Raw genomic sequence first — 27,616 nt, forward strand, 5'->3', positions numbered from 1 at the left:
TTTTTGCCTAACCCCACAATAGGTCTACAGTGGATGCAATCTCACTGATTCTCCACTTGGCCTTGGATCAGCTGGACAATAGTAATACTTACATATGTCAGGCTGCTGATTTTTTTTTATCTACAGCTCAGCGTTCAACACAATCATACCCCCAGCTCTAATCAACAAGCTCCAAAACCTGAACTTCTAAACCTCCTTCTGTAACTGGATCCTGGACTTCCACACTGGTAGACTACAGTCTGTGTGGATTAGAATTAACAGCTTCTTACCAACATCAAAACTGGCGCACCTCAAGGATGTGTACTTAGTCCACTGCTCTACACTCTCTAGACACATGATTGTGTGGCTAGATACAGCTCAAATGCCATCTATAAAGTTGTTGGCGACACAACTATTGTTGGCAGAATTTCAGACGGCGACGAGGAGGTAAACAGAAGTGAGATAGATATGGTTGAGTGGTGTCGCAACAACAATATTGCACTCAATGTCCGTAAAACCAAGGAATTTAGTGTGGACTTCAGGAAGGGGAAGTCAAGGGGACACACACCAGTTCTCACCACAGTATCAAAAGTGGAAAGGGTGAGCAGTTTCAAGTTCCTGGGTGTCACCATCTCTGAGGATCTATTCTGGGCCCAACATACTGATGCAATTACCAAGAAGGCATGATAGTGGTTATATTTCATAAGGAATTTGAGGAGAATTGGTATGTCACCAAAGACATTCACAAACTTCTACAGCTGTACTGAGGAGAGTATTCTAACTGGATCAATCACCATCTGGTATGGAGGGGCCACTGCACAGATCAAAATAAGCTGCATATTGGGCACTAACCTCCCCAGCACTGAGGACACTTTCAAAAGGTGATCCCTCAAAAAGATGGCATCCATTAGTAAGAACTCCCATAATACAGCACTTTCCCTCTTCTCATTGCTACTATCAAGGAGTTGTTCCAGGAGCCTGAAGACACAAACTCAATGTTTCAGGAACAGCTTTTTCCCCTCCACTATCAGATTTCTTAATGGACAATGAACCCATGAACGCTACCTCATTTTCCCCCTCTCTTTTTGTACTATTTGTTTAATTTTGTATATACAAATATATAGTACAGTGCAAAAGTCTTGGGCACATATATATAGCTAGGATGCCTAAGACTTTTGTACAGTACTGTATTTGTCAATGTGGAGTGGAGAGTGAATTTGTAAATCTGGAGGGAGCAAAGGATGTTGGGAAGATGAGGGTGGAGCGCCGCGGAAGGGTTGTGGGACAGGTGGCAGAGGAGTGCCAGGGATTGGGAGGGAGTGACGCAGATGCAGACACACCCAGCCCTGAGACACCAGGCAAAGTAATTTAATTTCAAATAATTTGTTTCATTAATCATTACAGAATGTCTCTCTGGTGTTTCCTGCTCCCTCCCCTCTCCTGCCCCCTTCCCACTCTCAGTTCACAATAGAGACCCATATCAGAATCAGGTTTATCATCACTCATACTGTATGACATGAAATCTGTTTTTTTGTGGCAACAGTACAGTGCAATACATAAAGTTGCTACGTACTGTGCAAAAGTCTTAGGTACCCTAGCTATATACATGTGCCTAAGACATTTGCACAGGACTGTATGTATACACTTCTTATTGTAATTCATTGTTTTTATTATTATGTATTGCAATGTACTGCTACATTGTTTTGTTTTGTTTTCATAGAAACAAAGGAACATAGAAACCTACAGCACAATACAGGCCCTTTGGCCCATAAAGCTGTGCCGAACATGTCCCTACCTTAGAACTACCTAGGCTTTACCCATAGCCCTCTATTTTTCTAAGCTCCATGTACCTGTCCAGGAGTCTCTTAAAAGACCCTTTTGTTTCCGCCTCCACCACTGCCGCCGGCAGCCCATTCCACGCACTCACCACTCTCTACGTAAAAAACTTACCCCTGACATCTCCTTTTGTGTTACCTCAGTGTAATTTATGGAACGATCTGTCTGGATGGTATACAATTTTTTTCACTGTAGCTTGGTACATATGACGATGATACGCTACTTACCAATTACCAACAGTGGAATATAAGCTGTCTTTGAGCCTGCTGATACACGCGTTCAGGGGTGGAGAAGAGAGAATGTCCGTGGTGGATGGGGTCTTTGATTATTTTGGCTGCTTTCCCAGGCAGCAAGAAGTGTTGACTGAGACAGTGGAGGGTAGGCTGGTTTCCATGCAGGAGTGAGCTGTGTCCATATCTCTCTGTGGCTTTTTGTGGTCTTGGGCAGGGCAGTTGCTGTACCAAGCTGTGATGTATCTTGTTAGGATATTTTCTATGGTGCACCAATTTTTAAAAAATGGTGATGGTCATCAGGGATATTTCAAATTTCCTTAGCCTTCTGAGGAGGTAGAGGTGCTATTACGCCTGCTTATAATAACTGTATTTTTTTTACAAAGTCCTGAGTGCTCACAACTTTATGCGGAAGTTGTCATACCAAGTTGTTATTAAAGATATCAAAATTGAAATCAAAAATCACAGGATAAGATGTTAATATCCCTCGTGCCAATGGGTCACGAGCACTTGCTTGATACTGTTCTGATTTTGGGAGTGGCATAGGGCTGACACGCAGGGGTTTTCAAATTGGCACCCTCCTTCCTCGATTAGCCCACTACATCTCCGGAGGGCTTGACGATGATTTCTGATATCCCAGGGTCACACCCCCCCCCACCCCATTGTGTCCTCCCACTCTTTTGATGATACCTTGGAGCCCAGGAGAAGTCTTTCTGCTTGATCCAAAGCTATTGACTGCTTACTTCCGCTGCCTGTGATGTGGTTCTGATGGTTTGCTGTAGAGTCTGACCATGAATCCCTAGCTCCTTCAGTAACTTGATGGTGGATGTGGCTATAAATACCCTACAACAGGTCAAACATTGGTTTTCCAGCCCCGTCGCTGAGCTTCAGCTGTTAGATCTGCATAGTGTAACCTCTTGCGCTCATATGCTTCAGCCACTGAATCCTCCCACCAGACTGTGAGTTCCACAATGTAGATGATCTGTAATGAATTGGACCAGAGAACCAAGACTGGCCTAGGGTTGGTGGTAGCAATGTCCGGTGGAAAGGTGAGTTGTTTATTGACATCCACCAGCATTTTCCAATCACGGGCCATGTTCATCTGTCCTGTTTCTTCTTAGGAGGGAGATTAGTTGGTCTTTTCCCTCCCTCCCAGACAAATGCTGGTAGCATTAGAGTGTTAGTCGCTGTGGGGGTGAAGGGGGGAGGAGTTGGTTGCTATCCTCTTGATTTTGATTGCTGCTGCCAGACTCTTCAGGACCTGGTTAGGGCACCACATGCACCTGCCTTGTATGAGGCTGGTTTTGCAGCTTGCCAGGATATGCTTGAGGGTTGCCAGAATTGGGAATCGGGCACAGGGCACAAGTTGGGTTCTGGTGGAGGTTTTTTGTGAGGGAAGCACATAATATGTAGTTTTGATGAGAAAGCTTAATCTGTTTGCTTTCATCACCCATATGTCCTTCCAGCTGATTTTCCTCCTCGTAGTGCTTTCTCACCACATCCATTGCCCCTGCTTAGCCAGGGAGATACTTCTGTCTGACTCTTTGTGTCACTGTACTTCCTCAACAACCATCTTCCTTCGCTCTGGAATTGTGGCCTTGTACCAGACCAAAGCCACCTCTGCCCTGTTAGATTTGTCCCACAATGTCTCTAAGCCTAAGGGCTGCTGTCGCTTGCTGCATTAGCGGGGTTCCATTTCCACCCAGTTGATAAGCGTTATTGATGGTCTTGTCACAAGAGTCTTTGAGTGTCATCTGTAGATGCACCTTAGAAGACTTGAATTCCTCTGAAAGGCCAAGGATTCCTTTACCATACAGACTGATGTTACTGATAAACCTTAGGACCCCAAGCTACTTCTTTACAAACGACATGATGGTTCACTTGAGCTTCTTCATGGTTGTTAGTGGGAGCTCATAGATAGTGAGTGGCTGCATCACCCAGTGTAGGAGTCCAAACTGTAAGCACCAGAACTTCAGTTTTCCAGGCAGCATGGTCTTGTCAATGAAATCCAGGCCATTGGCGATGTGTTGCTTTAGTTGCTACACCTGCTCTTTGTCCGTGAAGCTGACATTGTACCATCTACCCAGGCTTTTGACAGGCTGTTCAAACTCTGTTGGAATTGGGTCATCACCGATGAAGAACATCCTCTTTCAGCATTCCCTTGACTATGGAGATGCTTTGTGACTTGCTGGGTCTGATTTTCATTCTGGCCCACTTGATGTTTTCCTGCAGCTTTCCAAGTAGCCGCTTGGTGCATGCTACAGTAGTGGTCAGTGTTGTTATATCATCCATGTACAGCCTAATAGGGAGAAGAAGTCCAGCACTTGTCCTTTCACCGCTACCACCCATCTTGAAGCCCTGATAATGACCTCCATGGCCATTGTGAAGGCTAGGGGTGATATAGTGCAACCTGCCATAATGCCTCCTTCTAGTCTCTGCCATGTTGTGGGAAAATCTGCTGTTGTGAAGCACAGCTGCAGGTCTTGAAAGTACAACTTCACCAGTGTTGTGATGGGCTCTGGTATCTGGAAGAGGTCAAGTGCTTCCCAGAGGAGTGCACGGGGAATTGAGCTGAATGCATTGGTGAGGTGCAGGAAGCTCACATAAAAATTTCTGTTGTCCTTCCGAGCTGCTTGGATCTAGGGCCATATCATGCTTGTATGTTCCAAACACCCGGGGAGTCCTGGAATTTCTGCTTTCTGTACAGATGTATCAATGTACTTACTTTTTTTACAAGTAGCTGGCCAGCCTCTGTGCTATTACAGTGAAGAAAAATTTCCCCTTGATGTTCAAAAGGCAGATTGGTCGAAACTGACTGACGTTTTCTACATCCTTTTCTTTTGGAATCGGGACACTGACAGCCCTTCACCACGTTTTGGATATTATTTGCCTCTGCCACACTACCCTCATGAGCCTCCAGAAAAACCGCAAGACGTTTGGTGCGTTCTTATAAAGCCTATATGGTGCCTCATTAGGCCTGGGAGCAGATGCCGCCCCTGCCCGTTTGACTGCCTTCTCTATTTCTCTCCATTTTGGAGAAATTGAAAATCAAAGTCTAGAATTCAAGGCTTGATAGCCAAAGGCCTGGGTCTGTAAATTCACTGGGGGAGTTGGAGGCTGAGCTCCATGAATCCAATGGAGGAAGCCTAGTTTGTTCTGGGGTTGGAAGAGTGTGTGTGTGTGTGTGTGTGTGTGTATACACGCGTGCATGGGTGGACGAAAAGGGGCTTGTTTTATTGCTGAGCATTGTAGGCATGTTATGTTAATAGAAGAATGTGTGGCAACACTTGCGGGCTGTCCCCAGCACATCCTTAGATTGAGTTGCTTGTTAACCCAAATGACATATTTCACTGTATGTTTCCAAGTGCACATGACAGATAAATGAATCTGTATCTATAGTGCATCTGTAAAAATGGTGAGGGTCTTTTGGACAGTGAGCTCCTTGTTTCTCCACTGGATGGACAACCAAGAGACAGACAGACAGACACACACACACACACACACACACACACACACACACACACACACACAGCAGGCCAGGCAGCATCTAGGAAAAGAGTACAGTCAACATTTCGGGCCAAGACCCTTCAGCAGGAATAGCATCGACTATTTTCTTTCCAGGTTAAAAAAAACGTTTTTTCTCCAGTCCTGTCAAAGGGGTTCAGCCCAAAACATCAACTGTTTACTCGTTTCCTAGATGCTGCCTGGCCTGTTGAGTTCCTTCAGCATTTTGTGTGTGTTGCTCCGATTTCCAGCATCTGCAGATTTTCCCGTTTGTGATTGGACAACCAAAAGTTCTTGAAACTACAGGTTAAGACAGTTTCCTCAAAAATAGAAAGCCACCCAACATCAGTGAAACTGTTGATGGGAAATGCCTGCAAGAAAATAAACCTCAGGGCGGTAATGTATATGGCGACATAAATATACTTTAATAGTACATTTACTTCGACTTTGATGAGGTCAATATTAGATGGCCGTTTCTGACAGCTAGTTAGTTTCTGCACTGCACGGAAGCAAAGTGATTTTAACAACAACAGAACCGCTCAGAAATGTCCCTTTTTAAAGTTTGTAAAATATAATAAATACCGGATTACTGGTGGTCGAGTTACCGGTGAGACGGTCCACCTGGGTCCCGCCGATGAGGATGGGGAATATAGAGTGAGGGGGGCGCGCGGGCGGCGGGACGGTCACTCGCGAGGAGCGGGCGCGCGCTCCCTCCGTCGGAGATGGGGATCTATGGAGGGCGCGCGGGTGGTGGGACAGTCGGTGAGTCGCGAGGAGCGAGGCGCGCGGGTGGTGGGACGGCCTGTTAGTCACGAGGAGCGAGGCGCACGGGCGGCGAGACGGTCTGTCCGTCGCCAGGAGCGCATTCCCGCCGTCGGGATAGCGATTATGGGGAGGGCGCGCGGGCGGCGGGACGCTCGGTCGCGAGGAGCGCGCTCCTGCCAGTATTTCCTTCCCTGTTGTCGGACCGCGCGCCCGCGTGTGAGGACGGCAGTCTGCCAGTGCTCCTGCCTCGGGGAGGCTCCCTCTCTCTCCTCTTCTTCACGTTGTTACTATTATTTTAAAGTCAGCATCGTCCTATTGCAAAGGGGATATTTGATCCGGAAAGGGGGAAATAATAAAAATAGGAAGACATGCCGGAGGTCATCACGGTGCAGGAATTTATCAGCGAGACCTTGGAGGACCACAGCTCGCCGACGACCTCCTCGTTTACCACCAAAATGGGGAACTGCAGGAACGCGGTGACTGCCTTGGAGGAGGTAAAAGCCCGGGACACCCCGCTCTGCCCGTCAGCCGCCTTCTGTCCCTCCCTGGTATCTCGCCTCTCCTCGTCACCTCGTCCATCTCCCCTCCCCAGGGTTCAGGAAGCACCAACTCCCCCTTTCTGCCTTCGTGGAGCTCAGCTACGACCCCAGAGACGGGATGGGGGGTCGGGAGTGAGGTGTCGTCTGTCAGGGGCAGAGGACGCGGCTGCCCCTCGGTTGTACTTCAGAGGTGCAAAGCGCTCTCCAGAAACCCGATCTGTTGCTTTAAAAGTACAAATGCAGAAGTCCTGAAGATGGATTTTCTCCCGTTATACATGCCGACCAAACATGACTAATATCTTCTAAAATCCCAACTATACCGTGAACCTGTCAAAATGTCTTAAATGTCCTAACTGTGCCTGACCCTACCACTTCCTCTGGTAGTTAGTTCCATAAATCTACTATCCCCGTTGTGAAAATGTGGCCCGACAGGGCTCCAATCTCAGTTTAAATCTATGCACTTTAGTTCCATATCTCCTCCTCCTCCTCCCCCCCCCCCACCTACGCTGGGGAAAAGAAAGTGGCTATTCACCTTATCTTTGCCCCTCATGGTTTAACATACCTCTTACAAGGTCATCCCTTCAGCCTCATCTGCGCCAGGGAAAACAGCCTCTCCTATTAACTCAAGCTACCCAGTCCTGTTAATGGTCTTGACAATCTTTCTGAAACCTTTCCAGTTTAATGACATCCTTCCTCTCGCCGGGTGACCAGGTCAGGACACAATACTCTGACTAGCTACTTGTACAGTTGCAACATGATGTCATAACTTGTGTACTCAATGCCCTAACCAATGAAAGCAAGGGTCATTGTTGTCACCACTTTCAGGAAACTATGTACCTGAAAATGGCCACTTTGGTAAAACAGTGGAACCCAATTCAACTTGTTGTGCATTCAGAATCGGGTTTATTATCATCACTAGCACGTGACGTGAAATTTATTAACTTAGCAGCAGCAGTTCAATGCAGTACGTAATCTAGCAGAGAGGGAAAAAAAATAATAAATAAAATAATAATAAACAAGTAAATCAATTACATATATTGGACAGATTTAAAAACATGCAAAAACAGAAAGACTGTATATTTTTTAAAAAGTGAGGTAGTGTCCAAAGATTCAATGTCCATTTAGGAATTGGATGGCAGAGTGGAAGAAACTGTTCCTGAATTGCTGAGTGTGTGCCTTCAGGCTTCTGTACCTCCTACCTGATGGTAGCAGTGAGAAAAGGACATGCCCTGGATACTGGAGGTTCTTAATAATGGATGCTGTCTTTCTGAGACACCACTTCCTAAAGATGTCCTGGGTACTTTGTAGACTAGTGCCCAGGATGGAGTTGACTAGATTTACAAACTTCTGCAGCTTCTTTTGGTCCTGTGCAGTAGCCCCTCCATACCAGACAGTGATGCAGCCTGTCAGAATGCTCTCCACGGTACAACAAAAGAAGTTTTTGAGTGTATTTGTTGACATGCCAAATCTCTTCAAACTCCTAATGAAGTATAGTCACTGTCTTGCCTTCTTTATAACATCATTGATATGATGGGACCAGGTTAGATCCTCAGAGGTCTTGACACCCAGGAACTTGAAGCTGCTCACTCTCTCCACTTCTGATCCCACTATGAGGATTGGTATGCATTCCTTCATCTTACCCTTCCTGAAGTCCACAATCAGCTCTTTTGTCTTACTGATGTTGAGTGCCAGGTTGTCAGGTTGTTGCTGTGGTACCACTCCACTAGTTGGCATATCTCACTCCTGCATGCCCTCTTGTCATCACCTGAGATTCTGCCAACAATGGTTGTATCAGCAGCAAATTTATAGATGGCATGTGAGCTATGCCTAGCCACACAGTCAGGTGTATATAGAGAGTAGAGCAGTGGGCTAAGCACACACCCCTGAGGTGCGCCAGTGTTGATCATCAGCGAGGAGGATATGTTATCACTAATCCGCACAGACTGTGGTCTTCAGGTTAGGAGGTCAAGGATCCACTTGCAGAGGGAGGTACAGAGGCCCAGGTTCTGCAACTTCTCAATCAGGTGAGAATGATCGTATTAAGTGCTAAGCTATAGTCAATGAACAGCATCTTGACATAGGTGTTTGTGTTGTCCAGGTGGTCTAAAGTTGTGTGGAGAGCCATTGAGATTTCATCTGCTGTTGACCTATTGTGGCGATAGGCAAATTGCAATAGGTCCAGGTTCCTTGTTGAGGCAGGAGTTCAGTCTGGTCATGACCAACCTCTCAAAGCATTTCATTGTCGATGTGAGTACTACCGGCTGATGGGTCATTAAGGCAGCCCACATTATTCTTCTTAGGCACTGGTATAATTGTTGCCTTTTTGAAGCAAGTCGGAACTTCTGCCCATAGCAGTGAGAGGTTGAAAATGTCCTTGAATACTCCCGCCAGTTGGCTGGCACAGGTTTTCAGAGCCTTACCAGTTACTCCATCAGGACCTTCTGCCTTGTGAGGGTTCATTCTCTTTAAAGACAGCCTAATATCGGCCTCTGAGATGGAGACCACAGGGTCATCAGGTGCAGCAGGGATCTTCACAGCTGTAGTTGTGTTCTCCCTTTCAAAGCGGGCACAGAAGGCGTTGAGTTCATCTGGTAGTGAAGCATTGCTGTCAATTGTGCTATTGGGTTTCGCTTTGTAGGAAGTAATGTCTTGCAGATCCTGCCAGAGTTGCCATACATCCGATGTCGCCTCCAACCTCATTCGAAATTGTCTCTTCACCCTTGAAATAGCCTCCTGCAAATCATACCTGATTTTCTGGTACAGTCCTAGGTCGCCAAACTTGAATGCCACAGATCTAGCCTTCAGCAGATGACATCCTCCTGGTTCATTCTCAGCTTTTGGTTTGGCAATGTACAGTAAGTATTTGTGGGCACACATTCATCTACACAGGTTTAAATAAAATGGGTAACAACTGCAGCATACTCATTCAAGTTCGAAGATGAACCCCTGAATACAGTCCAGTCCACCGATTCAAAGCAGTCCTGCAGGTGCGCCTCTGCTTCCCTTGTCCGTACCTTCTTGGTCCTCACCGCTGGTGCTGCAGTCTTCAGTCTCTGCCTATACTCAGGGAGTAGAAGTACAGCTAGGTGATCAGACTTCCTGAAGTGAGGGCGTGGAATAGCACGGTAGGCATTCTTGATGGTGGTGTAGCAATGGTCCAGTGTGTTGTTTCCTCTGGTATTGCAAGTGATCTGTTGATGGTAGTTGCTTCGTGATTTTTTCCAGACATGCTCTTCTGCACATCACTGTTATAATGTGTGGTTATTTGAATTACTGTTGCCTTCCTGTGCGCTTGAACCAACTTGGCCTTTCTCCTCTGATCTCTCATTAACCAGGCAATTTTGCCCACGGAACTGCTACATACTGAACATGTATTTTAGCAGTTTCTGAGGTGTTCAAACATCTTCTCTGGCACTAACAATCATTCCAAGGTCAAAATCACTTTGATAACATTTCTTCCTCATTCAGATGTTTGGTCTGAACAACAAATGAACTTCTTGACCATGTCTCGCATGCTTTTATGGATTGAATTGATGCCACATTGATTGGCTGACTAGATATTTGCATTAACGAGCAGATGTACAGTTGTACCTAATAAAGTGGCCACTGAACCAACTCTCCTGGACCCTACCATTTACCATGCAAGTCCTACCCTGGTTTAGCTGGTCAAAATGCACCACCTCACACTTTTCCAAGTTAAATTCCACGTGCCATTCCATTGTTCACTTCCCCAGTTGATCATGATGCTGTTCTGATGTTAGATAGCCTTCTTCGCTGTCCTGTGGGACATTACCCTTTGCAGCGTTTGCCATTACTAACAGGGTGAATTTTTGAACACCTGTGGCATTTTAATTGAGAAGAGCATGGGTTTTGTTATATACTGCATATAGTAGCCATTATGTTTAACTTATAATCCAGAAGCTTGTACAATTCATCTGGAAATGAAGTCTTACCACACTGGCTGGAGAATTAAAATACTGTAAATTTTAGCCAAATAGATGAAACCTATTATTGGTAGTCGTGAAATCGCTTGGTTGTAAAACCCCATCTGGTTCACTGATTAGCTTGAAAGCAAACATGTATCTCTCGCCCAGTCTGGTAGATTTGTAACTCCAGATGTACTGATATGATTGGCTCTGTAATGGGCCAGCTTAGGAGCAATTAGGTTTGGACAACAAATGCCAACCTTGCCATTAAAGTCAAGGTCTCGGATTTATGACATTTCATGTTAATGACCTGTGATCACAGCTGTTTTACTTCATATTTCCAGCATCTGCTGTATTTTGCTTTTTAGACACCAAAGGTGTCAAAAAAAATATGGGGATTGTGAGGAGATTGGAATTGGGTTTCCTAAGGTACAGAAGCAGGTGGGGGCTGTTAAGCTGTTTCTTGCTTGCAGTCACTTTCCTGCACTTTCCCCATATCCAAAGGCTTTTTAAGGCACTAGTTAGACTGTACGGAGTACTGTGAGCCGTTTTGGGCCCCTTATCTAAGAAATGATGTGCTGGCATTGGGGATGCATAGAGACTTTGGAGTTGTTGTGCTGGATTCCCTAAAGTTTAACTTGTAAATGGAGTTATTGGTGAGGCCCCTTGTCTCAGAAAGAATGTGCTGACACTAGAGAGGATTCAGAGGAGGTTCACAAGAATGATTCTAGGAATGAAAGGGTTAGCGTATGAAGTGTATTTGATGGCTCTGGGCCTGTACTTGCTGGATTTTAGAAGAATGAAGGGGGAAAGATCTCATTGAAACCTATTGAATGCTGAAAGGGGCCTAGATGGAGTGGACGTGAATAGGATGTTTTCTATAATGGGGGGGGGGGTTCTAGGACCAAAGAATTGAGCACAACCTCAGAATTGAGGGGTGACCCTTTAGAACAATGATGAAAATGATTTTTTTTTTTAGCCAGAGGGTGGTGAATCTGTGGAATTCATTGCCGCAGGTATCTGGGGAGGCCAAGTCATTGGGTATTTTTAAAGCAGAGGTTGATAAGTTCTTGGTTAGTAATGATGTCAAAGATTACAGGAAGAAGGCAGGAGAATGGGGTTGAGAAGGATAATAAATCAGCCATGATGGAATGGCAGAGCAAACTCAGTGGGCCAAATGGCCTAATTCTCATTTGTCTTATGGTCTGATATCCCTCAGTGCCCGTAATCAAAATAATACAAAACAGAAATAGGTCCTTTAGCACACTGAGTCTGCACTGATCATTGAACACACATTTATATCCATTTCCCCAGACACTACCACTCATCTATGCTCCAGAGCAGGGGTTCCCAACCTGGTGTACACAGACCCCTTAGTTAACGGTAAGGCTACATGGCATAAAAAAGGCTGGGAATCCCTTCTCTAGAGGTAGTTTACAGTGGTCAATTAACTTGCTAACCTGAATATCTTTGGGATACAGGAGGAAGTCACAAGTCAATTGTGCAAGCTTCATGCAGACACTCTGGAATTCAGGATTGAACCCAGAGCATTAGAGCATAGAGGCAGCAGCTCCACAAACTAATTAATAATTAATGGCTTCATCTGTCTAAGTACACAATGGATGCTCCCGCTTGGGGCGCAGACCTGGGCGATGAATATGGAGATCCTGGGCTGCCCAGACATCAAGATCCGCCCTCGGCCTCGCGGGTGTGGTCCAAAGGAATACGAAGTAGTACATTTGGCATCAGCTTGGCTGCAGGAGCTGCCGGGAGGTGACGTGATACGTCATCCAACCGCCTTTTAGGGGCTCCGCTCCGGATTTGTGTAGGGTTTACTCCTTAGCTTTCTCTTCTCCCGAAGATACCCGCAAGGCAGTGGGATCCGTAACCCTGGGTAGGAGCCCATACTGGGTGCTGTCAGCTGGAGCCAGCTGAGCCTGGGACTCTGTAAGGCAGAGTCGTCACGCCCTGTAGTAGTGACATATGGAGCCACTACCCACCACCCAAACTGTAGCACCCTTATAATATCTACAAATCTTTGCCTGGATATATTCAGTTCCTGAGCCTTGTTGCATAGAGAAGACACAGTTCGGTCTTCAACACCATACTTTCCAACAAGTTAACCATTAAACTACACAATCCGGAACTCAATACATCAATCTGCAACTGGATTCTGGGCTTTCGTACCAATCGCGCCCAGACAGTTATACTAGTCAAGTACATAACAACCTCTCAGACCCTGAACACCAGTTCACCCATGAGTATGCCCCTGCCAGTGCCACCAACTCCATCATCGAATTTGCAGGTGACATCACAGTATTTGGATTAATCACAAATAACAACAAAATAGAGAGCAGGTGCAGAAACTGAATAGTGCAATAATCGTAACCTTTCACTCAACATCAAAAATACAAAGAAATGATTATCAATTTCAGGGAATCAAGAAGGTATGGACAAGCTTCACTACTTATAAACAGTGAAACAATGGAAAGGGTTTCCAGCTCTAAGTTCTTTGGAGTGAACATCGCAGAGGAGCTTTCTTGGACCACCATCACCTCTTTGATACCCCTGGGAAGGCTCGGCAGCGCCTATACAATCTTAAGAGTTTATAAAGAGAAAATCTGCCCCAAAATCTGCTGGTAAACTTTTACTAATGTGGAATTGAGAGCATATTAACCTATTGCATCATAGTATTGTATATTAGCTGCAACAACATCGACCAGAAAGCACTTCAATGAATGATCAGGACTGCACAGAACAACATTATTGGGACGCAACTACCTGATATGGAAACTATCAACAATTCACGCTGCCTACGATGGGCTCGCAGCAACATGATGGACTCACCTCACCCCAGTAGTCACCTGTTCAGCCTTCTACCATCTGGCAGGAGATACAGAAACATCTCTGCACAGACCCATAGTCCATAGGTAATACATAGACGTGCAATATTTGGGTTTAAATAGGGCAGCTACCTTCCTTTGATTTCAGAGCTTTTTTAAAAATCTCAGTTTTAATTCTTGAAGCTATTTTATATTTACCCATTGTAGTTTATAACTTGGGCATATGCAATACTTGAATGGGGCAGCCACTGTTCCTTTTAATTTAAGAGTTGTTTGTTTTTAATTCAGTTGTAGCTGAGCTGCCATTCTAAATAACTCAGACATTATTTTAAACTTAGTCACTGTGTTTTTAGTAATTGAATTGTTAGAATGCTGTTTTGCACTAAATGGGGTAGCACTGCAATCTCATTTTCCTCACCAATGGTAATAAAGATCAAATAACTAAGTAAAGGTCAAAAATAAAAGTAAAAACTAAAATGTAAGTTGATCTTTGCTTTTTTAAATTTTTTTACTTTAACAAATTTAACATCACATACCAGTGATAATAAACCTGATTCTGATTCTTTTGTCTTTGCTCTTTGACTCTCATAAACCTGTTGCATAGAGAATTCCAATGTCTTACTCCTAATTCCATCTTCTAAGTGAAGAACTTTACTGTCACCAGTCCTGAATGCTTGACCCTTATTTTGTGTCTGTTGCTATAAGAATTTTCTATCAGAATTAGAATCAGGTTTAATAGCACTAGCATACAGAATGTCATGAAATCTGTTGTTTTGCGACAGCTATGCAATGGAATGCATAATAAAAACTATAAATTACAATAAGAAATATAGATAAAAAATAAATAAGTAATACAAAAAGAGATAAAAATATATAGTGGGGTAGTGTTCATGGGTAAATTATCCATTCAGAAATCTGATGGTGGAGGGGAAGAGGCTGTTCCTAAAATGTCAGTGTGTATCTTCAGGCTTCTGTACTTCCTCCTTGATGGGAGCAATGAGAAGAGGCTATGTCCTGTGTGATGGGGGTCATTAGTGATGGATGTTGCCCTTTTGAAGATGTCCTTGAGGGTGGGGAGGTTATTGTCCATGGTGGAGCTGGCTGAGTTTGCAATGTTCTGCAGCTTTTTCCCAGTCCTGTGCAGTAGCTCCTGCATACCAGACAATGATGCAACCAGTTAGAAAGCTCTCCATGGTTCCGTGGAAAATTGCTAGAGTCTTTGGTGACATATCAAATCTCCTCAAACTGCTCATGAAATTTATTTCCATGAGGTTATAGGTCCAGTCTGCTTACTCTGTCCCCATAGGGCAACTCTAGCTCCTGCCCGTCCCACCATCTCAGGCATCTGATCTTTTGTTACTTTTCTACCTTATACATTATTCCAGGTGTGGTCCGAACAGAATTCAATTTAGTTGCATTGAGAAGTCTTTGCTCTTGAACACAAATCCTTTTGCTTTAAAGGCAAACATATTTGATGCTTAAGCCTGTCATCTCTATTGGAGCATTGGCTGCTGACAGCAGCTCGTCAGAATCCTCTATTCTGGGCCAGTCTTTCAAGTTGTCCCATGGTGTAGCCTATCTTCAAAGACCATTCCTCACCCAGGGATGAGGCCTTTGGAGATTCTGTTGACATCTTTGTAGCTCTGGGTTTTTATGGGGTGTGGTTGCGAGCACCATGCCCAAATCCTTCCTTTCACGGCTGGGCTTGGGACCATCCATGGCAGAGTTATATTTTATGTATCTGCACATTAGCTTTCATTAATCTATGTATAAGACCATCTAGGTCCCTCTGAATGGCAATGCATTTCAATCCCTTACCATTTATATACTGTGTGTGTGTGTGTGTGTGTATATATATATATATATATATATATACCGCCTTTCTATTTTTCTACTGATGGATAACATCTGCTATGTCCTTTTTATTCATTTGACTTATTTATACCCCCTTTGCATCTTCATAGCTAAGACTACTACTTAGGTTTGTATTGTATTAGGTTTGTAAACTGGATGTGTCACACTGATCAGATTATGAACAGCTGGGGCTTCAGCACCAGTTCCTGTGGCACCCATAAATCATGGCCTCTGAAAACCAACAGTGACCTACTTCTTCCTGCTCTCTGTTTTCACTTCATTGCTCAACCCCTGCCCATCCATACCAGTTTGTTGTTCTCGGTTTCAGCACCTGTACTTCCTTCTTGATGATAGCAATGAGAAGAGGCCATGTCCTGGGTGATGGGTCGTCAGTGATAGATGCCACTCTTTTGAAGCACTGCCTTTTGAAATTGTCCTCAATGGTGGAGAAGTACAGATCACCTCTAATGCTCTTCCACTTGGCAGTGGAAGCCAAGTCCGTAGGTATGTTTAAAGTGGAAGTTGATAGTTTCCTTGATTGGTCAGGGCATCAAAAAACATGGCGAGAAGGGAGATGTATGGGTTGAAGTGGGATCCGGGATCAGCCATGATGGAATAGTGTAGCAGACTCGATGGGCTGAATGACCTAATTCTTCTTCTATGTCTAATAGATTTAATGTATCTTAATGTCACTTATTGAAAACACAAATGCACAATATCTATTGGTTTCTCCTTATTTATTTTGTTAGAAATAAAAAAATATGAAATTTGTGAATCACCATTTTCCCTTTCATGGTCAATGTTGGCTCTGACCAATCCTATTATTTTCTTTAAGTGGCCTTCTACCATTTCCTTAGTAATAAATTTTTAGTATTTTCCTTGCTATTGATCTCAAGCTAACTAATCTGTAGTTTCCTATATTTTATTTCTTAGTTAGCGTGATTATATTTGCTTCCTTTCAATTTGTGGAAGTTATTTTAGAATCTGGAATATAGCAGCCAGTGCCATTATCTTCCTCTTCATTGTTCAAATCCTTAGGAAGTCATCAGGTCCTGGAAGTTTATCTGCTTTTGATTGTGTTAATATCTCTATTATTTTTTCACTACTGCTGGTTTCTTTCCACTCCTCATTCAGTCTTGATCTGTTGCTCTCTGCCATATCCAGGAGTTTTACTTTGTTCTCTCCACGAATACAGTTGCTAGTTATTTGTTCTAATTCAAAGTACAAAGTAAATTTATTATCAAACTACAAATATGTCACTATGTACGGCCCTGAGATTCATTTTCTGGGGTAATTTTCTGCCACTTCCTTATTCCCCAAAGTAGTTTCTTGTCACTGTAAGGAACGCGCATTAAGTTTTACTAACATTTTCTGTATCTATAGAAACTTTTGCAGTCTGTTGTTTCTCACTGGAGCACCTGTCTTCTGCTTCACTAGTCTTTATCAAATTCTTGGTTCTTTTGTTCAATTTTGAAAATTTTCAAATTCTTATACTTAGGCTCTGTTTGGCAATATTGTTTAAACTTTTCCTTTGATCTATTACTATCTTTCAATTCTCTAGTTAAGCCATAACTATACCACTATTCCTGCTGGATATTTGAGTCTTAAAGGGATATATTTTCTTTAAGCTATGAATTATACTCAGTGGCCATGTTATTAGGTACACCTTTCCCACCCACCTGGCTTCAACTATCACATTCTAGCTTGTTCTTCTTCCCCTCCCCCACCTTCCTCCTTTTTCCTCCTCCTTTCTAGTCCTGATGGAGCATTTGGCCTGAAACGTCGACTGTTTATTCATTTTCATAGATGCTGCTTGAGTTCCTCCAGCATATTGTGTATGTTCACCTGTACATCTATTTATTAATGCAAATATCTAATCAACCAGTCATGTGGCCACAGCTCAATGCATCAAAGCATGCAGGCATGGTCAAGAGGTTCAGTTGTTGATCAGCTCAAACATCAGAATGGGAAAGAAATATGATCTAAGTAACTTGACCTTGGAATGATTGTTGGTGCCAGATGGGCGGGTATCTCAGAAACTGCTGATCTGGGATTTTCATGCACAACAGTCTCTAGAATTTATAGAGAATGGTGCTAAAAACAAAAAACATCCAGTGAGCGGCAGTTCTGTGGGTGAAAATGACATCAGAGGGGAATGGCCAGACTGGTTCAAGCTGATAGAGAGGCCACAGCAACTCAAATAACCACGTGTTACAACAATGGTGGGCAAAAGAGCATCTCTGAATGCAGAACTCTCCGAACCTTAAAGTGCATCAGCTATAATAGCAGTAGACCACAAACATGCACTCAGTGGCACTTTATTAAGTACTTATTGCCTGTTATGCTGCTGGCATTTAGGGCAATAATGAAGGTCTTCCATCTCTGGCTATACCATCACACACAGATTTAGACGGATTCTTCATTGCTGTTTCCATAACACTTGTTAGGTCTAGGAAATGCCTAATGAAGTGGCCACTGAGTGTATGTTGCCACAGTCTTTACAGTAATAGATAAATCTCATTAATACCAAATACTGCTGGAGGAGAACCAAATCGATCATGAGAAAATCACTATTGGGTAAAGTAATAGGACTAAAGGCTGATAAGTATCCTGTACTGGATGGCTTGTGTCCTAGGTTTCTAGAAAAAAATGACTACAGAGGGAGTGGCTGCATTGGTTATAATCTTTGAAAGATCTTTAACTTCTAGAGTGGAACGTGACATACATTTTCAAAAAAGGGTGGAGGCAACAAGCAAGCAAGTATGGGCTGATTAGCCTGACATCCATTGTCAGAAATACTGCATGTGAGAATCAATTATTAAGGAAGTAACAGCAGTACATTTGGAAAATCCTAATCTAATCAGAGTCACAAGGCTTCATGAAGGGACAAATCATGTCGGACAAATTTATGACAATCTCGACATTGTAGATAATAGATGTATTATATTCAGAAGGCATTTGAAAAGATGCTTCACCAAAGGCATTGTGTCAAAGTTAATATCTAATATAATATTAGCTGCGGCATGGCAGCATAGTGGTTAGCGTAATGCTATTACAACACCACGGTTGAATTCCTCTCTGTAAGGAGTGTCTGCGTTCTCCCTGCGAAAATGTGTTTTCTCTGGGTGCTCCACTTTCCTCCCACGTTCCAAAGATGTGGGTTAGGTTAGGAGGTTAATTGGTCACATGGATGTAGTTGAGTGGCATTGGGTTTGAAGGGCCTGTTACTGTGTTGTAACTCTAAATACAATAAATAAATAAATAAATAAATAAATAAATAAATAAGATGTGGAGAGTAGGCATAAGGAGACAGTTTCAGCGTGGGAAATTGTCTAGTGAGATATCATAGTGATCAATGCATAGACCCTAAGTGTTCCTGACATGTGTTAATGACTCAGAAGAAGAAAGCAAATGTGCAATAGCCAAATTTTCAAATGGTACAAAAATAATTTGGGAGACAAGTTGCAAGGAGTTAACAAACAGCTTACAGAGGGATATTGGTAGATGAGTGAGTGGCCATAAATTTGGCAAACAGAGTATAAAGTGAGAGGTTGTGCTGTTCATTTTGGAAAAGCACTATTTAAGTAGAGAGAATGTGCAGAAAGGAATTAGGGGTCTTTTATGTATGAAGACTTACGTAAATGCAGCATTAAATAGGAAAGACTCAATGCTGGGCCTTTTTTAAAGTGGCTAGAATGTAAATGCAGGAAGGTTTTACTTCAATTAAAAATACACCAGTTCAAAATAAATTTATTTTCAAAGTACATTTATGGCACCATATACAACCTGTTTCTTGTGGGCATGCTCAATAAATCCATTATAGAATAATAACCATAAGAGAATTGATGAAAGACCACACCAACTGGGCATTCAACCAGTGTGCAAAAGAAAAACTGTGCAAATACAAAAAGAAAGAATGGATAACGACAGGTAAATAAGAAATAAATATTGAGAACATGTGATGCAGAGTTCTTGAAAGTGAGTCCATAGGTGGTAGGGACATTACAATGATGGAGCAAGTGGAGTTGAGTGAAGTTATCCCCTTTGATTCAAAAGCCTGATTGTTGAGGGGTAATAACTGTTCCTGAACTTGCTGGTGTGAGTCCTGAGGCTCCTGTACCACCTTCTTGATGGCAGCAGTGAGAAGAGAGCATGATCTGCGTGATGGGGGTCACTGATGATGGATGCTGCTTTCTTGTGACACACTTCACATAGATGTGCTCAATGGTGAGAAGGGCCTTACCTGTGATGGACTGGGCTGTATCCACTACGTTTTGTTGGATTTTCCATTCAAGCGCATGGGTGTTTCTGTAGTAGGCTGTGATGCAGCCTGTCAATATACTTTCCTTTATATATCTATAGAAGTTTGTCAAATTTTTAGATATCCTTTGCAAACCACGTTTAGAGCACTATGAACAATTTTGTTCCTCTTATTTAGGGAATATTTTATTCCATTAGAGGTGATTCAGAGAAAGTTCTTTAGGATGATCAGTGCCATAGAAGGGTTGTCCGATTAGGAAAGCTTACAGAAGTTGGGACTCTACTCATTGGCGTTTAAAAGATTAATAGGTGATCTTATTGAAATATAAGATTCTTAAGGGTCTTGACAGGGTAAATGCTGGTGTAGATGTTTCTTCTCATAGAAGAGTCCAGAACTAGAATCATGGTCTCACAATAAGGGGCCACTCACTCGGTACTGAGATGGCAAAGAATTTCTCTCGGGTGGTTAAGAATCTTTGGAACTCCTTGCCATACAGAGCTGAGGGCAGAGTCCTTGAGTGCCTATCTTTAAGGCTAAGATAGGTAGATTTCTAATCAGTAAGAGGTTCAGCGGGAAGAGCACATGAGTTAACTTGGGGAATGACAGGTCACCCATGACTTATTGAATGATAGAGTGGCCACAGGAATCGGAATGACTTATACTTATTGCTACTTATGGCATTAATTCTTTAAAAGTTAGCCATTGCTTTATTTAACATCAAAACTTTTTAACATATCTCAATGTACTATAGCCAATTCATGTATGAATTGTAGTTTCTTTCAGTTTCAACTATATTATCAAGTTGCTTAATCCCCATAACTACCAGGTTGTGAATTAATCTTTTCTATTTTTTTAGCAATACTAAATCTATAATGACATGCTGATTGGACAGTCATTTATTTTGCACTCCATTAGATTTTTCTCAAGACTATTACAATTCATATGATTGGTCAGTCAGAGTCAGAGTCTAACAGCACAGAAACAGAAACAGACCCTCCGGCACAACTGGCCTATGGTTTCCTTCTGCCTCTCCTTTCTTGGAGTGACATTTGCAATTTTTCAGTCTTCCAGAACCATTCCAGAATTTTGTGATTCTTGAAAGATCATTACTAATGCCACCACAATCTCCTCAGTCACCTCTTTCAGAAGACACCATCTGGTCCAGGTCACTTACCTTTCAGTTTCTCAAGGATCTTCTTTCTAGTAGTGGACACTTCACACACTTCATGACTCCTGACACCTGGAACTTCCACCATACTGCTGGTGTCTTGTACAGTGAAAACTGGTGCAAAATACTTATTCAGTTTGTCCCTCATTACAACCTCTCCAGCATCTTTTTCTAGTGGTCCGATAGCCACTCTTGCTTCTCTTTTACACTTTATGTATTTGAAGAACTTTCTGGTATTCTCATTATTGGCTGGCTTACATTCGTATTCCATCTTTACCTTCTTAATGACTTTTTAAGTTGCCTTCTGTTGATATTTAAAAGCTTCCATTCCTCTAACTTCCTGCTAATTTCTGCTCCATTATATGACCTCTCTTTGACTTTTATGTTGGCTTTGACTTCCCTTGTTAGCCATGGTTGTGTCATCTTGCCTTAAGAATACTTCTTACTCTTTGGGATGTACATATCCTGTGCCTTCCGAATTGCTTCCAGAAATTCCACCTATTACTGCTCTGCCGTCATCCCTGCCAGTGTTCTTTTCCAATCAATTCTGGCCAGCTCCCTCTCATGACTCTGTAATTCCCTTCATTCCACTGTAATACTGATACATCTGACTTTAGCTTCTCCTTCTCAATTTTCAGGGTGAATTTGATCATATTGTGATCACTTTCCTCTAAGGGTTCCATTACCTTAAGGTCTCTAATCAATTCCGGTTCATTGCACGACACACAATCCAGAATTGTTTATCCCCTAGTGGGGTGAACCAGGAGCTGCTCTAAAAAGTCATCATCTAGGCATTCTAGAAACTTGCCCTCTTCAAATCCCACACCATTCTGATATTCCTAATGTACCTGCATATTGAAATCCCTATGACTATTGTAACATTGCTTTTTTGGCTTGCATTTGCTGTCTCCTATTGTATCTTGTAGACCAGTGGCCCCCGACCTCCGGAATGCACCCAGCACATCTTTAAGAAAAAAGTCGAAATAAACCACCTAATTAATTGTAAATGTCGGCCCAGATCAGAGGCGACACAATCCCTAATATTGATTGGTACTTGATTAGTTCCAATGGTTTAGACGGGGCAGAGCTTCTTAAGTGTGTCCAGGACGGATTCCTGTCACAGTATGTAGACAGGCCGACCAGGCGGAATGCCATACTAGATCTAGTATTAGGTAACGAACCAGGTCAGGTCACAGATCTCTCTGGCATGGGATCCAGGGAAGTTTGGCCAGGTGGATTCAGAATTGTCTTGCCTGCAGAAAGCAGAGTGTCGTGGTGGAGGGAATACATTCGGATTGGTGGGTTGTGACTAGTGTTGTCCCACAAGGATCTGTTCTGGGACCTCTAGTTTTCGTGATTTTTATTAATGACCTGGATGTGGGGGTAGAAGGGTGGGATAGCAAGTTTGCAGATGACACAAAGGTTGGTGGTGTTGTAGATAGTGTAGAGGATTGTTGAAGATTGCAGAGACATTGATAAGATGCAGAAGTGGGCTGAGAAGTGGCAGGTGGAGTTCAACCCGGAGAAGTGTGAGGTGGTACACTTTGGAAAGACAAACTCCAAGGCAGAGTACAAAGTAAATGGCAGGATACTTGGAAGTGTGGAGGAGCCGAGGGCTCTGGGGGTACATGTCCACAGATCCCTGAAAGCTGCCTCACAGGTAGATAGGGAAGTTAAGAAAGCTTATGGAGTGTTAGCTTTCATAATAGAGTTTAGGAGTCGCAGGGTAATGATGCAGCTCTATAAAACTCTGGTTAGGCCACACTTGGAGTACTGTGTCCAGTTCTGGTCGCCTCACTATAGGAAGGATGTGGAAGCATTGGCAAGGGTACGGAGAAGGTTTACCAGAATGCTGCCTGGTTTAGAGAGTATGGATTATGATCAGAGATTAAGGGAGCTAGGGTTTTACTCTTTGGAGAGAAGGAGGATGAGAGGAGACATGATAGAGGTGTACAAGATATTAAGAGGAATAGATAGAGTGGATAACCAGCGCCTCTTCCCCAGGGCACCACTGCTCAATACAAGAGGACGTGGCTTTAAGATAAGGGATGGGAAATTCAAGGGGGATATTAGAGGAAGGTTTTTTTACTCAGAGAGTGGTTGGTGCCTGGAATGCACTGCCTGAGTCAGTGGTGGAGGCAGATACACTAGTGAAATTTAAGAGACTACTGGACAGGTATATGGAGGAATTTAAGGTGGGGGGTTATATGGGAGGCAGGGTTTAAAGGTCATCACAACATTGTGGGCGGAAGGGCCTGTACTGTGCTGTACTGTTCTATGTTTATTTCAGTTTTTTTCTCAAAGATGTGCTGGGTGCGTTCCGGCTACTGCTGCACCGCTGCATGCTTCGCGGCAATGTATCGGTCCGTGGCCCAGAGGTTGGGGACCACTGTTGTAGACCACATCATTACTACTACTTGGGAGTGTAAGTCACATCACGGTCTTTTTACCCTTGCAGTTCCTTAAGCTCTATCCACAACAATTCAACACCTTCTGACCTATTTCACCTTTATCTAATAATTTCATTTCATTTTTTACCAGCTGAGGCATGCCACCCCCTCTGCCTTCCTACCTATCCTTTTGATACAATGTGTATCCTTGGACATTAAGCTCCCAGCTATAATCTTTCAGCCATGATTCAGCAACATCCTTACCCCACTAAGGAGCACCAGGCCATTGTCTCCCACACCATCACCGACTTTATCCGCTCAGGGGCTCTCCCATCCACTGCTACCAACCTTATAGTTCCCACACCTCGCACTTCCCGTTTCTACCTCCTACTCAAGATCCACAAACCTGCCTGTCCTGGCAGACCTATTGTTTCAGCTTGCTCCTGCCCCACCAAACTCGTTTCTGCATACCTCGACACGGTTTTATCCCCCCTTGTTCAATCCCTTCCTACCTATGTTCAGGACACTTCTCACGCTCTTAAACTTTTCGATGATTTTAAGTTCCCTGGCCCCCACCGCTTTATTTTCACCATGGATGTCCAGTCCCTATATACTTCCATCCCCCATCAGGAAGGCCTCAAAGCTCTCCGCTTCTTTTTGGATTCCAGACCTAATCAGTTCTCCTCTACCACCACTCCGCTCCGTCTAGCGGAATTAGTCCTTACTCTTAATAATTTCTCCTTTGGCTCCTCCCACTTCCTCCAAACTAAAGGTGTAGCTATGGGCACCCGCATGGGTCCGAGCTATGCCTGCCTTTTTGTTGGCTTTGTGGAACAATCTATGTTCCGTACCTATTCTGGTATCTGTCCCCCACTTTTCCTTCGCTACATCGACGACTGCATTGGCGCTGCTTCCTGCTCGCATGCTGAGCTCGTTGGCTTTGTTAACTTTGCCTCCAACTTTCACCCTGCCCTCAAGTTTACCTGGTCCATTTCCGACACCTCCCTCCCCTTTCTAGATCTTTCTGTCTCTGTCTCTGGAGACAGCTTATCCACTGATATCTACTATAAGCCTACTGACTCTCACAGCTATCTGGACTATTCCTCTTCTCACCCTGTCTCTTGCAAAAATGCCATCCCCTTCTCGCAATTCCTCCTTCTCCACCGCATCTGCTCTCAGGATGAGGCTTTTCATTGCAGGACGAGGGAGGTGTCCTCCTTTTTTAAAGAAAGGGGCTTCCCTTCCTCCACCATCAACTCTGCTCTCAAACGCATCTCCCCTATTTCACGTACATCTGCTCTCACTCCATCCTCCTGCCGCCCCACTAGGAATAGGGTTCCCCTGGTCCTCGCCTACCACCCCACCAGCCTCCGGGTCCAACATATTATTCTCCGTAACTTCCGCCACCTCCAACGGGATCCCATCACTAAGCACACCTTTCCCTCCCCCCCCCCCCCGGCTTTCCGCAGGGATCACTCCCTACGCGACACCCTTGTCCATTTGTCCCCCCCCATCCCTCCCCACTGATCTCCTTCCTGGCACTTATCCTTGTAAGTGGAACAAGTGCTATACATGCCCTTACACTTCCTCCCTTACCACCATTCAGGGCCCCAAACTGTCCTTCCAGGTGAGACGACACTTCACCTGCGAGTCGGCTGGGGTGATATACTGCGTCGGGTGCTCCCGATGTGGCCTTTTATATATTGGCAAGACCCGACGCAGACTGAGAGACCGCTTTGCTGAACACCTACACTCTGTCCGCCAGAAAAAGTAGGATCTCCCAGTGGCCACACATTTTAATTCCACATCCCATTCCCATTCTGACATGTCTATCCACGGCCTCCTCTACTGTAAAGATGAAGCCACACTCAGGTTGGAGGAACAACACCTTATATTCCGTCTGGGTAGCCTCCAACCTGATGGCATGAACATCGACTTCTCTAACTTCCGCTAATGCCCCACCTCCCCCTCGTACCCCATCTGTTATTTATTTTTATACACACATTCTTTCTCTCACTCTCCTTTTTCTCCCTCTGTCCCTCTGAATATACCCCTTGCCCATCCTCTGGGTTCCCCCCCGCCCTGTCTTTCTCCCCGGACCTCCTGTCCCATGATCCTCTCGTATCCCCTTTTGCCAATCACCTGTCCAGCTCTTGGCTCCATCCCTCCCCCTCCTGTCTTCTCCTATCATTTTGGATCTCCCCCTCCCCCTCCCACTTTCAAATCTCTTACTAACTCTTCCTTCAGTTAGTCCTGACGAAGGGTCTCGGCCTGAAACGTCGACTGTACCTCTTCCTAGAGATGCTGCCTGGCCTGCTGCGTTCACCAGCAACTTTGATGTGTGTTGTCAGCAACATCACACTTGCCAGTCTGTAACTGTGTTACAAGTTCATCGACCTTATTCTGTGTACTATGCGCTTTCAAATAAAAAACCGTCAGTCCTGTATTCACTCTTTTTAATTTTGATTGTATTAATCCTATGCCAATTGGCATATGCCTTGGGTTATAATCCAGAGTATATAAATATTTTAAAATTCAAAACTAAAACTGTAAATCTGAAATAAAAACAGAAATGCCAAGAAAGTCACAGGTACAGTGGACTCCCTGGAAAGATCAATATTTCACATATGGGGACCTTTGGCAAACAGTATGGAAAGGGAAACTGTTAAATTTTCAGGTCTGGGACCCTTCATCAGAACTGAGTGGAAAGAGAAACAGTTGCCATTTCAAACTAGTTAACATTTTCCCAGTTCTGATGAAGAGTCCCAGTAGTTTTGAATATGTTCAGCATATCGACAGCAAACAAGTAGAATTGGGGCTGTGTGAGAAGGGAGGCTGTTCAGCCATTACAATTATTGTCTTCTCAGCACACTTAAGTTTGAAAGCTGAAATGTCAGCAGGATAGTAAGTAAAGTTTTTGTTGTGGTGCAGCTAAGATGGAAATGATGGATGTCCTTTAAAATTATAAGCTGTTGAATCCTTCTGAAGCTTCCTGAAGGAATAATGTGTTCTTTTTTTATTTAGGGATACAACACAGTTACAGGGCCTTCTGGCCCAACAGTTTCTGTGCTGCCCAATTACATCCATGTGCACAATTAACTTACCAACACTTCTATTTTTGGATCATGGGAGGAAACCGGAGCACTCAGAGGAAACCCACGTAGTCATGCAAAGATTGTACAAGCTCTGTACAGGCAGTGGCAGGTATTGAACCCAGACTGCTAGCTCTGTAAAGCAATGTGCTAACCACTATGCTACTGTACCGCTTCCTAGGTAGGGTAGAAATGTAGGGTAGCACACACAAAATGCTGGAGGAACTCAGTAGGTCATGCAGCATCTGTGGAAGGGAGTAAAGAGTTGACATTTCAGGCTGAGTCCCTTCATCAGTACTCAATGGACCCAGAATCTCAGCCCAGAATGTCAACTCTTTATTTCTGTCAATAGGAGAGCTTACGAAAGGTTCAAAAAATGAGGTAATGATAGAGATCTCGACGATGATAAGGCTAGCAGGAAGGAGCTTAAGAATGAAATTAGGAGAGCCAGAAGGGGCCATGAGAGGGCCTTGGCGGACAGGATTAAGGAAGACCCCAAGGCATTTTACAAATATGTGAAGAGCAAGAGGATAAGATGCAAGAGAATAGGACCAATCAAGTGTGACAGTGGAAAAGTGTGTATGGATCCGGAGGAGATACCAGAGGTACTTAATGAATACTTTGCTTCAGTATTCACTACGGAAAAGGATCTTGGTGATTATAGGGATGACTTGCAGCAGACTGAAATGCTTGAGCATGTGATATTAAGGAAGAGGATATGCTGGAGCTTTTGGAAAGCATCAAGTTGGATAAGTCACCGGGACTAGATGAGATGTACCCCAGGCTACTATGGGAGGTAAGGGAGGAGATTGCTGAGCCTCTGGTGATGATCTTTGCATCATCAATGAGGATGGGAGAGGTTCCAGAGGATTGGAGGATTGCGGATGTTGTTCCCTTATTCAAGAAGGGAAGTAGAGATAGCCTAGGAAATTATAGGCCAGTGAGTCTTACTTCAGTGGTTGGTAAGTTGATGGAGAAGATCCTGAGAGGCAAGATTTATGAATATTTGGAGAGGCATAATATGATCAGGAATAGTCAGCATGGCTTTGTCAAAGGCAGGTCGTGCCTTATGAGCCTGACTGAATTTTTTGAGGATGTGACTAAACACATTGATGAAGGTAGAGCCATAGATGTAGGGTTTATGGATTTCAGCAAGGCATTTGATAAGATACCCCGTGCAAGGCTTATTGAGAAAGTAAGGAGGCATGGGATACAAGGGGACATCACTT

The 27,616-nt window shown here is 43.8% G+C and overlaps 1 protein-coding gene across 1 annotated transcript in view; it reads left to right on the top strand.

The window, feature by feature from the left end:
- Positions 1-6,366: 6,366 nt before the first annotated feature.
- LOC140188153 (arf-GAP with SH3 domain, ANK repeat and PH domain-containing protein 1-like) overlaps positions 6,367-27,616 on the top strand; it is a 185,484-nt gene continuing 164,234 nt past the window's right edge. The window contains exon 1 of the mRNA XM_072244143.1: positions 6,367-6,808. Within this exon, the coding sequence (XP_072100244.1) occupies positions 6,683-6,808 (126 nt within the window). The 5' untranslated portion in view covers positions 6,367-6,682. The remainder of the gene's footprint in view (positions 6,809-27,616) is intronic.

Source organism: Mobula birostris, chromosome 2 (genome assembly GCF_030028105.1).
Source record: "Mobula birostris isolate sMobBir1 chromosome 2, sMobBir1.hap1, whole genome shotgun sequence".
Taxonomy (NCBI): Eukaryota; Metazoa; Chordata; class Chondrichthyes; order Myliobatiformes; family Myliobatidae; genus Mobula; species Mobula birostris.